At 41.7% G+C, this 15,898-nt stretch overlaps 1 protein-coding gene across 6 annotated transcripts in view; it reads right to left on the reverse strand.

Moving 5' to 3' along the window:
- Positions 1 to 5,687: 5,687 nt before the first annotated feature.
- LOC115098873 (erythropoietin-like) overlaps positions 5,688 to 15,898 on the reverse strand; it is a 245,417-nt gene continuing 235,206 nt past the window's right edge. For 3 of the 6 annotated variants that reach the window (XM_029615924.1, XM_029615923.1, XM_029615922.1), the window contains one exon: positions 5,688 to 7,476. In XM_029615924.1, coding sequence (XP_029471784.1) covers positions 7,321 to 7,476 — 156 coding nt within the window. In that variant the 3' untranslated portion in view covers positions 5,688 to 7,320. The remainder of the gene's footprint in view (positions 7,477 to 15,898) is intronic. The other 3 variants (XM_029615926.1, XM_029615925.1, XM_029615921.1) reach the window with 1 other exon arrangement.

Here is a 15,898-nt window from a genome sequence, read left to right on the forward strand (position 1 = left end):
CATCCTCTTCGCCCCGGCATGGCCCAGACAGCCGTGGTATGCCTACCTGGTTCACCTGTCCATACAACCGCCAATTCCCTTCGCAACAGTCTGCCTCCTGACTCAGAAAGGGGGGACATTGATACATCCTAAGCAAGACTTCCTTCACTTGACGGCATGGAGATTGAAAGGGAGGTATTAGATCACCTTCCCATCACTCAAGAAATGGGAATGTGCGTAACAGCATCCATGGACCCCTTCCGCTCCTCACCAGAGCAGTTACTCAAATACTTTCACTTATTTTTTAGATCTGGACTGGCTATCTCGTCCATCAGGGTACATCTCTCTGCCATAGTGGTGTACCATTCATCCATTCAGGGTGTCTCCATCTCCACGCATCCATTAATACCTCGCTTCATGAGGGGTGTCCTATGGCTCAGTCCCCTTTTACACCACCTGCCATCCCTTGGGACTTCAACGTAGTCCTCAAAGCATTATTGCTTTCCCCCTTTGAACCTTTGGGGATGGCCATGTTAAAATTTCTCACATGGAAGGTGCTGTTTCTCATAGCCATCATGTCAGCTTGACGGGTGGGCAAATTGCAAACACTAATACACTACTCCCCCTTTCTACAATTCTACCATGACAAGGTAACCCTATGGACGCATCGATTCTTCGGTCCCAAGGTTGTTTCAGCTTTCTATCTCAACCTTTTTTCCGAAGCCACATACCTCGGAACAGGAAACATTATTACACACGCTGGATAGCAAGAGAGCCCTTGTTTACTACAAACAAAGAACTCATTCACCTAATAGGCCTTCGCAGCTCTTCCTCTCCTACAACCTGAATGCCCCAGCACATTGGCTAGTTGGTTGACCCAATCCATCTCCTTCTGTTACAAGAGTCGATCGGAAGCGTTTTCCTTAAAAGTGAAAGCTCACCAGCTAAGAGCTGTGGCTGCTTCCATAGCACACCTATAAAGGTTCCTCTTCAAGACATATGCAAGGCAGCGACCTGGTCGTCTTTACACACTTTCACCTCCCACTACTGCTTCCAACAGCATGCTAGATCGGACACCTTCATGGGACAAGAAATACTACGTCATGCTGCTAACACATAGGACTGTCCACTGACCTAAAGGATTTCTCCGCACAGCAAAAAAAAAAAAAAAACCCAAAGAAAAGAGGAATAGCTTCTATGGCTATGCTACCCACTATCTGTGCCCTAAAACCTTGAGCTGGGGACTCCCAGAAAGCATGGCTAATTCAGTCTGCTGATCTGCGGAAAAAGCAAGTTTGCTTTCCGTAAACGATGTTTTCCATAGATAGGATGAATTAGCGATGCATCCCCTCCCTCCTCCCACTTTCTCTCTCTTACTTTACTGCTATCTTTTTCTGCTCTTTGAGACCAACTGAGAGGAGATCGTTGACTGCGCGGGAAGGCACTGCACAGGCGTGCAGCAGCAAAGTTTTATTGCTGCTAGGAGAAGTTCCTGCTACGAGCACGACTAATTCATTCTGCTGTCTATGGAAAACACTGTTTACGTTAAGCAAACTTGCTTATATGATTGTTCTTAAGGAAAGTCAAGCAAAGGCTTATATGTACCAGCTGTCATGATACATATGGATGCCAGCGACATAGGAAGGTGCAGGAGGGAGGATCTGGTAGAAAGTTGAAACCCAGAATCTTCAGGACAGCATTCTTGGAAATACTCCCTGTACCGTGCGCAGGATCCCAGAGGTGAGCAAATCTCTGGAATCTCATTGTGTGGCTGAGACAGTGGTACAGGGAAGAGGGTTTTAGAGTTGTTAGGAACTGGGAAGAGGGAGACTATTCTGAATGGATGAGCTCCACTTTAAACAGGGTGGAACCTGTCTGCTGGTGCTATTGTTTTATGAGTGTTGATTGTAATCCGCTGTGAACCATTTCATGGTAATATACAGAATATTAAAAATGTGTAAAATAAAAAGAGAGCACCTTTTAAACGCGATCATGGGCGAAAGAGGACAAACACTCAGAAACGCATGGTTTGGAGTGAGGTATCTTCAAAAGATACTGGAATAACAAGGAAGTTATAATGTGCAGATAGAGAGGTCGAGATAGAGGCAGAAGTAACCCAAGTGTATTTAAATAAAGAGCACACAGAGATAAATGATTCAAAATTAGCTGTTTCAACTGATAGACAGGTTGTGATTACAATTTTAAAAACACATACTTGTCGCTATACAAATGCCAGAAGTCCTAAAAATATGAATGGAGATTTGTAGGGCACTAACCAAAGATGTAGACATACTAGGCATCTCCATAAACCTGGTAAAAGTAGGATAACCAATGGGATGTTTTGATACCAGGATACAAATTATATCAAAATGATAGGTCAGATGAAATTGGTGGAGTGTGTGTGTTTGTGGCGGGGGGGGGGGGGGGGGGGCACTACAAGTTCTGCAGGAGACAAAATACGCTGTAGGTCTGGGTAGAAATTCCATGTATGATAGGGAAAACTATAGCAGTGGGGGTATACTACCATTTATCTGGCCAGGATGAAAACACAGCAGACAGTGAAACAGTAGCAGAAATAAGGAAAGTTAAATTAGGTAACAATAATAATGAGAGATTTTAGCTACCCCAATATTGATTGGGTAAATGTCTCATTAGGGCATGCTAGGGAAGTAAAGTTTCTAGATGCCATAAATGACTGCTTTATGGAACAGCTGGACCTGCAACCAATGAGAGGGGTAGGCTGCTCAAGGCACAATTAAGCTGTGGAATTTGTTGCCAGAGGATGTGGTTAAGGCAGTTAGTGTAGCTGTGTTTAAAAAGCTTTGGACAAGTTCCTGGAGGAAGAAGTTCATAAACTGCTATTAATCAAGTTAACTTAGGGAATAGCCACTGCTATTACTGGCATTAGTAGCAGGGGATCTATGTAATGTTTGGCTACTTGCCAGGTACTTGTATCCTGGATTGGCCACTGTTGGAAACAGGATGCTGGGCTTGATGGACCCTCGGTCTGACCCAGTAAGGCAACTTCTTATGTTCTTATGTTAATTTTAAATGTGACAGGAAAACTATTGCAGTAACATTTAACTTTAAAAAGGAAGGTTATGATAAAATGAGGAAATTAAACAGAAAACAAATGAAAGTATCCAGTTGAAAAGATTAAAAATTTGCATGTGGCATGGATGCTGTTTAAAAACACCATTTTGGAAGCCCACATGATATATTCCATGCATTAAAAAAAGGTAGAAAGACCAAACAACTGCCAGCATGGTTGAACGGTGAGGTGACAGTGGGTATTAAAGTCAAAAGGACATCTTTCAAAAACTGGAAGGTGGATCAAAATGATGAAATTAGGAAAGAGCAGGCATATTGTCAAGTTAGATGTAAAGATTTTATAAGGCATGCCAAAAGAGAATTTGAAAAGAAACTTGCCAGTCACGCAAACACTCTGAATAAAAATGTTCTCAAGTATATTCAAAACAAAAAGCCTGTGAGGGAGATGGTTAGACCAGTAGATGAGCAAAGGGTTAAAGGGATGCTCAGGGAAAACAAGGCCATAACAGAAAAACTAAATTAATTCTTTGCTTTGGTCTTTACTTAGGAGGGAGTCAAAGAGATACGTACACCAAAAACATTCTGTGAGAGTGATTATTCTGAGGAACTGAATGAAATCACAGTGAACTGGGAAGATGTAATGGAGCAGAGCAACAAACATGTTTGCTTGAGGAGAGGAGTAGGAGAGAAGGGAAGTGGGAAACATTCAGCTTCTGGATTTTTACAGCCTGATTGACGATAAATTGGAGTAAAGTCAGGAGGTTGCTTGCTGAGCTACCTGAGGAGGAGATTGTTGCTACTGTTTGCTTTGATTTGCCTTGTTTGCAGCAAGGCTACCTGGGAAACCTGTGAGATACAGCTTTGGTGTTTGCTTATCTTCTGAAAATAAAGGAAGAGATCCTGTGACTCTCTACTAGGAACAGGTGTAAGAGCAAAAACTGAATGGTTTAAATTGCGAACTAGAGTGGAAGCTTTTCACCTAAGTTTCGCCATCTGGTTTTTGATTGGCTATCCAGTCCTGCTTTCTGACTGGTTCGTGGCTTCGCACCAAAATCCTCTGACTGTTTAAATCACCACCTCTCTGTAAATCCCTTGCACTCACTGCTACCTGTTACACTGTCTAGAGAAAGCTACGTCTTGTAACATCCATACTTTATCTATTAGTTATAATTTTTGCTATGAAATATTTACGTATGATCACCGGTGTGCGTTTTTGTCGGCTACAGTTCCCATATTTATCGGTATGATCCCTCCGAACAGTGATTATTTACATTTGTCTTTACAGAATTAATTCCTACATGTGCTGTCCCTCCCGACGCAGCCAGTTTGGCGAAACACGGAATCCATGTTGGGGGACCCGTGGAATTATATTGAAAAGTTTTGCACTTAAACAGTGGAGTTGCCATATTTAAGATTAAAAATATTTAATACAAAAAATCTCTGGACCTACAAGAGTGTTTGCCTGTGCTTGTTTCTAAACTGTAACATCAGTAACAGGGTTACTGTATCCTTGCTCATGTTACCTTTCTTGAGGGACTACTTCTAAAACACCTCTGAGTCTGTGCATCCATGTGCCTGCTAGCTGTGCAGATGTTAACCCTTTAGTACATATAGCCACATCATGAGAATATTTTTGCTGACTTTGATCTGGAAAGGAATACGACGAGTGAGATTATCAAATTTGCGGATGATACAAAATTATTCAGAGACGTTAAATCACAAGCAGATTGTGATACATTACAGGAGGACCTTGGAAGATTGGGCATCCAAATGGCAAATGAAATTTAATGTGGACAAGTGCAAGGTGTTGCATATAGGGAAAAATAACCCATGCTGTAGTTACACGATGTTAGGTTCCATAGTAGGAGCTACCACCCAGGAAAAAGATCTAGGCATCATAGTGGATAATACTTTAAAATCGTCGGCTCAGTGTGCTGCAGCAGTCAAAAAAGCAAATAGAATTTTAGGAATTATTAGGAAGGGAATGGTTAATAGAACGGAAAATGTCATAATGCCTCTGTATCGCTCCATGGTGAGACCGCACCTTGAGTACTGTGTACAATTCTGGTCGCCACATCTCAAAAAAGATATAGTTGCGATGGAGAAGGTACAGAGAAGGGCAACCAAAATGATAAAGGGGATGGAACAGCTCCCCTATGAGGAAAGGCTGAAGAGGTTAGGGCTGTTCAGCTTGGAGAAGAGATGGCTGAGGGGGGATATGATAGAGGTCTTTAAGATCAGGAGAGGTCTTCAACGAGTAGATGTGAATCGGTTATTTACACTTCTGAATAATAGAAGGACTAGGGGGCATTCCATGAAGTTATCAAGTAGCACATTTAAGACTAATTGGAGAAAATTCTTTTTCACTCAACGCACAATAAAGCTCTGGAATTTGTTGCCAGAGGATGTGATTAGTGCAGTTAGTGTAGCTGGGTTCAAAAAAGGTTTGGATAAGTTCTTGGAGGAGAAGTCCATTAACGGCTATTAATCAAGTTTACTTAAGGAATAGCCACTGCTATTAATTGCATCAGTAGTCTGGGATCTTCTTAATATTTGGGTAATTGCCAGGTTCTTGTGGCCTGGTTTGGCCTCTGTTGGAAACAGAATGCTGGGCTTGATGGACCTTGGTCTGACCCAGCATGGCAATTTCTTATGTTCTTATGTTCTTAAAAACTAACTAATTATTAGGACTTGATGGTATACACCCTAGAGTTCTGAAAGAATTAAAAAATAAAATTGCAGACTTATTACTAGTAATCTCTTACTTTCTCATTCAAATTAGCTTTGATACCTTAGGGGTTGGAAGGTGGCCAATGTACATCCATTTTTAAAAAGGACTCCAGAGGTGATCCTGGAAACTATAAGAAGCTATTCTGAAGAACAAAATTACTTGCCATCTGAGTCAAACACATTTTGAAAATCTAAGTATACTGATTTAATCAACTTAACCTTGCCTAGATTTCTAAGGCAAGACTTTACTTTGCTAAATCCATTGATCTGTATTTATCCAGATGGCAAGTAATTTTGTTCTTCAGAACACACTGAGTACTGTGTGCATTTCTGATTGCCGTATCTCAAAAAAACACATAGGAGATCTAGAAAAGGTTCAGAGGAGGTTGACCCAAATCATATGAGATGAACCTAAATAGGTTAGGGCTTTTCAGTCTGGAGAAGAGATGGCTGAGAGGAAATATAATAGAGGTTTATAAAATCTTGAATGGGTTGGAATAGGTAAACAGTGCACAATAAAAATGTGAAATTTGTTGCCAGAGGATATGGTGAAAGCAGTCAGCATAGCTGGGTTTAAAAATGGTTTAGACAAGTTCTTGAAGGGAAAGAAATTAGTCATATAGACTTGGGAAAACCTTTAGATTATCCCTGGTTATGATTATTCTTTGGGATTGTACTACCTATTTGGGATATGCACTGGCTTTTGGAGACAAGATGCTGGACTTTATGGACTTTTGATCTGACCTAATATGCCCTTTCTTATAAACTACCCTCCCCCCAAACCCATCCCCCCACCTACCTCAACTGAGGCTGGCATGGAGTCCCCTCATGAGTTCTGCACTGTTCACCAGAATGGCTTTTTCTCTGCTGAAACTTAGGGTTAAGTTTTTTGGAAAGAGACAACAAAACCATGTGAATTTTAATGGCGTGCTATGTATAAATATGACACATAGACCATAAAGTTTCAGCCAGTCATGTAAACTGCTCCAAATCACAGACCCTGACAGCAATGAAACCACATAGAGGCAGTGAAACCTTGTGTACGTGTGCTCTCACAAGTAACTGGACTGTCCTTTTTTTCCAGAGCAAGCAGCTGCTTGGAAGTTAAGATTTTTCCTGTACAGATATTCATCCCAGGCACAATTCAGGAAGGAACATTTTCTCTTGCACGGAGGGCCGGCGTGATATCCCAATGCGTCTTTTGCCTTCAGCCAGTTCCATGGGTTTGGAGATAAGAAACAAGGTCAGTTTTTCCTTTAACAAAAAACATTTGTTTTACTTTCTTTCTCTGATTATCAAAGTGATGAGATGTACATGAGCTCAATGGATAGGAAAAGAACCAGTGATTAGACAACAGATAAAACTCCTTATCCCTGTTTTCCTTCAAAAGGAGCTTTGGCTGCGTCCTTGGTCCAGTCACCACAATTTTTTCCTATAGTGACTTTGTTTCCTGGCCTTGATGGAAGGGGATGGGAGGCACATTTGCAGCCCACTCCAGTGCTGGGGATTTACAGCACCCTTTCACTTGTAAACAGGATGGCATTTGGCTCTGAATGTATGTCACCTTGAATGAGTTTTGCAGAAAGTCTCCCGGACATTATACAAGAAGAAGGAGATTTTTCCCCGCATTAGAGTGCAGTATCTGCGGAAAAGTTCCTGGACCCTCCTCTCTGATCGGGTCCTCAAGGGCATGTCCTCCAGTGGTAGTGCTCTTTCCTGTCAAAAAAGAGAGAAGAAATAAGAACAGCTTCTGTCTACTGGGGACTTAAGTGCAGGCTGCACACATTACAATATCCTCCTAACAACATGCAGGACCCAGAGAGCTAAATGTCTGGTAATGCCAGTCTGGGAAGAGCTGCCACAAGGAAAGGATTTCTTACCATTCCTCCTCACATGACTTTCTAATAACTAACATTTTAATAGATCCAGAGTTCCACATGTAGCCAGGTCAGCACAGCCTGTATGTTGCAAAGTCGCTAATTCTCAAAGGGAAACTTCCTGGTTGATGGATTGACCATTCTTGGGGAATATCAAAAAAGTTTATAAATAAATATATTGGGGTACCAAAGCGCACATACTTTTGAACATGGCAATGTAAGGATGTTGTTTACTCCCTTGACCAAAACACATCCTCAAAAATGTCCAGCTAAAAGTGTGGGGGGGGGGGGGGGAGAGATTTCCATGAGGGCAATCCACCTAATAACCAAGGTAAACTGCTGTGAAATTGCCTGAGTATCTGGTGATGGCTCGAGGTGGGGAGAAAAAAAGACTTTGACTTTTAAAATGTTTTTATTTCAGTATTTATTTATCACGGGTGCGTTGATAGAAATGGCGCCGGCTCCATTTCTCTCAACGCACCCGTGGCCTGAGAGTGGAAGATCACACAGGGACCCCCCCACTGGACCCCAGGTAATTTAAGACATTTTGGGGGGGTTCGGGAGGGTGGGGGATTTATTTTAAAGGGTCGGGGTGGGTTTTAGGGTTGTTTTAGTGTGCTGGTTTTCCCGCCCTCCCCTTCCCCTCCCCCTTCCCCCGATTTACGATTTTTGACGATAAATCGGGGGAATTCCTATTATATATCGCCTCTAACGATTTTTGACGATTTAAAATATATCGGACGATATTTTAAATCGTCAAAAAACGATTCACATCCCTAGTAAGCAGTGCTGTGTTCAATATCTTACTTTCAAAGCAAGCTACGTGCTGCCCTTGTACATATAACTGTATTTTCTCTCTCATGTAAGACTAAATTAACTCTTTATGCTTCTCTTACTAATACATGGGGGTCAGAAGAACAAGTAGTAAGTCGAGAAGAGAAATTGGACAGTTTCCTACACAGTGACTTCAGAAAAGGAGAAGAGAGTGGTTGAGGCCAGGGGAAAGGTAGAGGAATGAAGTGGTTATCATGGAAGTAGTCAGCCATAATCTGGGCAGAGAGTGAAGGGGCAGGGAGTTTGAAGAAGGAATTGAATGTGGCAAAGAGACAGCAATGGTTGGATGCAAGAGAATTTGTCAGATGGATGTAATATAGTCTTACTTGGCAAGTCAAATAGCAGACTGAAAGGAGGTCAACGTGAATTTGAAATGTAAGAAATAGGCATGGACCTATCATAAATGATTTAATTTCGACTCACTCTCCTGATGCAGTACTTATTACAGAAACTTGGTTACATGATTATGATAATATAATTCTGAATTCTATCTGTCTAAATAACTATACTTGTTTCTCTGAGCCATGCCCAAATTGTCTTGGAAGAGGTTTACTGGCAATCGTCAAGACTTCCTTACATCCATGTAAAAAAAAAAAATTTAGAAAGCAATAGTCCACTTGAAATGCTGTTAATCTCTACTGATATTGTTAATCTTTGCACAATCTATTGCCCTCCGGGATTACATTCCCATGACCATTCTGTCTTACTTGAATCCTAACTACTCTCCCTGTTGATTTGACTGATACTATTGTAACTGGTGATTTCACTTTGCACTGTAATACTGATTCTCATTCTCCTTCTGTAATATATCTCTATGAAGCCTGCTCTAGCCTAGGTTTGTCTCGAGTAATCAATTGTCTTACCCACAAACTAGGTCACACCCTTGACCTTTTTCTCTGTAATACCTCCTTTGCCTCTCTAACAACTTCTATCTCCCCTGAACCATAGTCAGACCACTTTATCATTCAAATAACCGGTACTCTTCAACTACAAAACTCTCAACAAAACTCCCATTCTAAACTGGTTTACAAATGAAAAAAGGTGGACTCCGACCACTTTGGAAACTTTCTACTTCAAAATCTCCCTTCTACTACCCACTCCAATACCTCAGTCGAGATTAACAGCGGATTTGAAAACTGGAACAACATTCTATCTGACTTCCTAGATAAATTAGCTCCCAAAAACCTTTGTCCTGCCACCTTGCGCCCTAACGCGCCATAGTTTTCTTCTTCATTACACCATATGAAAACAAAACTATGCCAACTAGAAAAACATTGGCGTAAAAACCCATTAATCGAATGAAAAAAAATGCCTGGTTCGCATATCTACATCTATATAAAAAACAAATTAACACTACTAAAAAAAAACATATTATGCACACAGAATACAAGCTGCAAATGGCAATAATAATGTTTTATTCAACATCGTCAAATCATTAACCTCAACAAAAAATGACTTTTCAGCTCATATTTCTGACTTTTTCTGCAGTGATACTGCCAATCACTTCAAAGATAAAATTCTAAATTTATCCGCAAATTTCAATCACCTTCCCTTACTGTCTAATAATCATTCATTACCTCCCTACACTTGGTCCGAATTTTTTCCTGTTATAACCGATACCATAACTCACATACTCTCAAAATAAAAATATCCAATAGTCCTTTCAATCCCTGCCCTGGTAAACTACTAAGAGAAATTTGGGAGATAATTTCACCATCTCCAACTCAGCTAGTTAATTTATCTTTAACCTCTGGTTCCTTTCCTACCTCACTAAAACTAACATCCAATCTGCCCATCCCCAACTTCTCCCTTCAACTACTGTTCAATTGCTTCTTTAATGGAATCAGTAGTCCTACATCAACTAAATGACTACATCAAAGAAAATAACATTTTACATCCTAATCAACATGGCTTCCGCAAGGGCTACAGTACCGAATCTCTTATTCTTTCATCCTTTGATACCATAATCCATGGATTTGATTCTAATGTAGACTACCTGCTCATACTTCTTGACATTTCTGCAGCCTTTGAAACTCTAGATCACAACATCTTTATTTATTTATTTATTTAAAATCTTTTCTATACCGTCGCTAAGTTATCTACCATCGCAACGGTTTACATGTTGGCACATAAATTAATGTACGAGAAGCGTACTATAGTACATTCTAACAGGTGCAGTCAGAGGTTCGGTAACAATAAATCATTAAATACAGATAGTTGTTAGTGAGGTAGGTCATGACCGAGTGTACCAGGGAGGTACTGTTTATGGGTAAAATTCATTATTCATAGTGTTACAATTATGTTTATAGTGATGTAAAGTTCATAGACCCCTCTACTGTATGCTCAAACCTTCTAAATATTGGTAACAATGGCAAAGTCCTTGACTGGTTCAAATCCTTTTTATTTCACAGACCACAACAGATTAACCTTGGACATTGCCACTCAAGCTAGTACTTTACAGACTCTGGCATCCCACAAGGTTCGTCCCTTTCCGCAATATTATTCAACATATACCTGTTACCTTTATGCCATCTCTTATCCAGACTAAACATAAATATTAAAATATACACCGACGACATACAGTTCTCTCTTCTCTGCGACACTTTATAGAATCATACATTATCATTAGCTACCCTTACCTAAAAACAATAAACGTGTGGCTAACACATAACGTCTCACTCTTAATTCAGCTAAAACTGAAATTATCCACTTATCCCAAACTCTTCTTGTTCAACACCAGCAGAACTCTTATTTGAAAACTGCTCCATTCCCATACATTCACAAGCTCATAATCAAGGTGTTATCATTGATTCCAAATTATCCATGTCTTCCAATATCTCAGCTGTCACAAAAACATTTTTATAAAATTAATTTACTTAAAAAAACTCAAACCCCCTTCTTTTTCCAATTGACTTTCGATCAGTTCTCCAAGCCCTAATCTTGACTGGTCTTGACTACTGCAACTCGCTATACTTAGGCCTCCCTGACTATTTATTTATTTATTTATTTATTTATTTATTTAACAGTTTTATATACCGAAGTTCTGTTAACAAAGTTACTAATCACTTCGGTTTACATTACAACAATAGATTGACAGTATTTAGAATAATGTCTTACAATGAACAGGATAAATAGAACTTGGAGAAAATAAAAATAATAACTTAAGGGTAATTATATACAAAGTAGTGGACCTTCCTGGAGATCAAAGCTTAGGTATTAAGTTTGAAATTAAGAGAATGCTTGGTTGAACAACCAGGTCTTTAGTCTTTTTTTAAAGGTGGGAGTCGATTGTTCAATTCTAAGGTCTGGTGGGAGTGAATTCCAGAGATTAGGACCGGCAGTGGAAATAGCTCTTTTGCTAAGTGAAGTCTTGAGAGGATGGGCTCTTAGCGTGCCTTTCTGAGCTTGTCTAGTTGGACGAGAGGTGGAGTGAAGCTGTAAAGGGATGGTGAGGTCCATTGGGGTGGAGTTATAGATGGCTTATAGATGACTATACTATACAACCTCTTCAATTAATTCAAAACTGTACAACTCAACTTCGCACCAATTCTCCTTGCAAAGCTCATATTACTCTGATTTTAAAACAACTACATTGGCTGTCCATTTGTCAGCGTATTCAATATAACATTCTAACTATTATTCATTCTTTAATACATAGTACCTCCTCAGTTTGGCTTTGCTCTTCACTACGCCTTTACAAACCTCCTGTTATGGTTATTGATGTTTGGGAGGATCCTTGGACACTGTGGCAGCTGACCATGCCCACAGGGGGCAGTCCCGTGAGGGACCACAGGGTCAGGCTAGACTCTGGACACACAAAAACAGATTGAATCTTTCATTAAACAGTTGGGGAAACCAACAGAGGTGACAGTAGTGAGTAGTGGATGTTGAGCCCGGCTGGGCAGGTCTTCCATAGAACGCTGGACCAGCGAATCCTCTGCTAGGCTGTGCTGTAGTGGAAACAGAGAGTTCAGTCCCAGGGAGAATTAGGAGAAGCTCCAAGACATGGAGAGCAGGCCCTCGAGGAGCGAGTACCTGATCCCTTAGAGCAGAGAGACTCAGTTGTAATGTACTCATGTAGCAGTAACAGAAATTCCACTAGACGAGAGGTCTGGCACTGGAACAGAGGGCAGGCCCTCGAGGAGCGAGTACCTGGTTCCAGTGAAGCAGTACTGTGGAATAGTTGGTAGTAGTACTCACTGATTGAAACTTTTAGTGAAGTCTTCCAAGTAGAAAGGTTTGAAGATGCAGGCAGTGACTCAGGGAACATGGGCCCTCGAGGATTGAGTACCGGTTTCCTGATAGCACCTGAAAGAAGCATAAGAGGCCCCCGAGGAGCGGGTACCCCGTTAGCAACCCCCGAAGGGTGTAAGAGTTCCAGATAGTGCTGGAGTGGCAGAGCAGCTTCGGTACAGAGAGCGAATCCCATCCGTAGAGATACAATTGCTAACTCGATGAGCTAGCAAATACTGTAGGCTTAAATATCCGGGCAGCGTGACATCATATCAGGGGGCCGCCCCAGAGGTTCGCGACAACGTGGAAATAAAGATGAGGGCGGCATGTGCACGCGCCCTAAGGTACCTTGGAGGAGCATGGCGGGAGGCAGCACCAAAGCTGGTCCGGGGATGCCGGAAAGGACGGCAAACAGACGCCGCGGCAGCAAGCAGTCCGAAGTGAGCGGGAGGAGCCTCAAGTAGTGAGAGGTAAGCGGGGCAAAGCCGTCATAGACCGACAGTCGCAACAGTACCCCCCTTCAAAGGGCGGACTCCAACTCTTGTACCAGGTTTTAGTTTTTGAGGATGCATCTGGTGAAACTGAAGAAGCATCTCTTTATCCAGGATCTTAGCTATCGGCTCCCAAGAATTTTCTTCGGGGCCATAACCTTCCCAAGACAGAAGTATTCCCAAGTTTTGCCATGTTTTCTTACATCTAGAATAGCTTCAACCTTATATTCAAGGTCGTCTTCTTTGTTGATAGAAGTTGGTTCAGGAGACTTGAATGAGAACTCACTGAGAATGAGTGGTTTCAGAAGTGAAACGTGGAATGCGTTGTGGATTTTCAATCCAGTCGGTAGCTTCAGACTGTATGTAATGTTGCCAAGACGTCGGAGGATTGGAAATGGTCCAACGTAGCGAGGAGCAGATCGAGAGGAGGGTACTTTAGTCTCAGATGCTTAGTTGATAGCCAGACTTTGTCACCAGGTTGAAACACAGGCGCTTTAGAATGGTGAGCGTCGTAGGTCTTCTTTGCTCGATCACCCACTTTGATTAGCATATCTTTAGTCTGAGTCCATAATTGATGGATATCATCAGCAGTGGATTGAGCTGCTGGGGACGACACTGAGATGCTGGCCAGTAATGTTTCTCTTGTCTTAATCTTGGTGTGTAATGATATCTCGATCAAATCAGTGGTGTTCAAAGATTGCTGCAAAGAATGTTGTGCTTCCTCTTCTTCTCCCGTAGCTATCGCAGATTTCTTAGAAACAAAAAATGCTTTTGTAACAACCGGTGTAATTTCTTTAGGTATCTTTAAAGATTCTAACATGTATTCCTTTAACATTTCAACTGGATTTAATCTCTTCACCACAGGAAAATTCACAAATCGAAGGTTTAAATAGCCTGATTGAACTGTTTCAGCGTCGTATTCATCTTTTCAGTTTGGCCATTAGATTGTGGATGATAGGCAGATGTATAATCCAGAGAGATGTCAAATAGCTTGCACAAAGCCTTCCAGAATTTTGCCGTGAATTGAGATCCTCTATCTGAGACTATGTGCTTTGGTAGGCCATGAAGGCGAAAGATGTATGCGTTGAAGAGCTTCGCAAGCTCCAAGGCTGAGGGTAAGCCAGGCAGCGCCACGAAATGAGCCATCTTGCTGAAACGGTCAACCGTCACCCAGATAGTATTCATTCCTCCAAAAAGAGGTAGATCAACTACAAAGTCAGTAGCGATGTGAGTCCATGGCTGTTCCGGAACTGGCAGCGGTTGTAGCAATCCCCAAGGCTGACCAAAAGTAGGCTTATGTTTGGCATAGTTGGAGCATGACGCTACATAGGAATATGTGTCTTCCTTGATAGTAGGCCACCAATAGTACTTCTGTAACTTCAGGAGGGTACAGCGTTGACCAGGATGGCCAACCAATTTGGAATCATGAGCCCAGTTTAGAAGTTTCTTTCTGAGGTTCTTAGGCACAATTGTTTTACTGGCAGGCACAGAATGAGTAGCCGCCAAGATTACTTTCTTCGGGTTGATGATGTGCTTAGGTTCTTCAGGGACATCTTCAGAGAGGAAAGAGCGTGACAGGGCATCAGCTCTGGTATTCTTGTCTCCGAGACGATATTTGAGCATGAAGTCAAAGCGATTAAAAAACAAGGACCATCTGGCCTGTCTGTGGTTAAGACGTTGCGCATGACGGAGATACTCTAGATTCTTGTGGTCCAAGAATACGGTAATTTGATGTTGGGCGCCTTTGAGCCAAGGCCGCCATTCCTCGAATACCAGTTTAATAGCCAGGAGCTCTTTATCTCCAATCCCATAGTTCTTCTCTGCAGGAGAAAAGCGTCGTGAGAAAAAGAGCAGGGATGAAAGGCTTTAGAATCTCCAGATTGGCTTAACACGGCCCCTACTCCAACATCTGAAGCGTCAACCTCCACGATGAAGGGTCTATTGGGGTCCTGGAGAGCAGGTCCTTGCTACAGCATCCTTTCCTGCTGCACCAGGTTGATGCTCTCCAATCATGAGACCTTCTTCCTCCAAGGCAGCACCAGGGCTGCCAGTCTGAAGTTGGGACTTGGCTACTATGTCCCTGAAGGTCTCATCTCTGTCTGCATCAGCTCCTCCAGGTCTGCCATTCTAGCCTCCAGAGATCGGACTCTATGAGAGCCAGGAGCTCTTTGCATCGCATGCACATGTACAATTTCTCACCGGCGGGTAAAAAATCATACATGTGACTTCTTGCTGCTGGACTGCTGCCTTCATCTCAAATTTGTTCAGTTCCTACTTACATTTCAGGTTGCAATGGGAGTAGAATGTGCTTAATTAATGTCCTTTAAATGTATTAGTGAATTCACTATATGTCTGGTAGTGGCCTACAGGGGAATGATCAAACTCTCAATAAGGTTTTATTTATTCATTTTTTTTTGGTAAGTGGCACCTGCCTATAAATTAAAGGATGAGCTAGGGGTGGGTGGGAGGGTTGGGAAATACAAACAGTCTAACTTCAGTTAGTCAGCCAGAGTGACTCACTGCTCTCTTGATTAACAAATGATGGTACCTAATCAAACCAAATCACACTACCTCAACACCTTTCCAAGGTGAGTAACTGAACTTTTCAACCTTTTTATTTAGATATACACCACTCCTAGCTTATTTCTAGCTTCTGGCTACTTTTTTTTTAATATACACTCTAACTTCTGCTTACTAGCTGCC

This window comes from Rhinatrema bivittatum, chromosome 9 (genome assembly GCF_901001135.1).
Source record: "Rhinatrema bivittatum chromosome 9, aRhiBiv1.1, whole genome shotgun sequence".
Taxonomy (NCBI): domain Eukaryota; kingdom Metazoa; phylum Chordata; class Amphibia; order Gymnophiona; family Rhinatrematidae; genus Rhinatrema; species Rhinatrema bivittatum.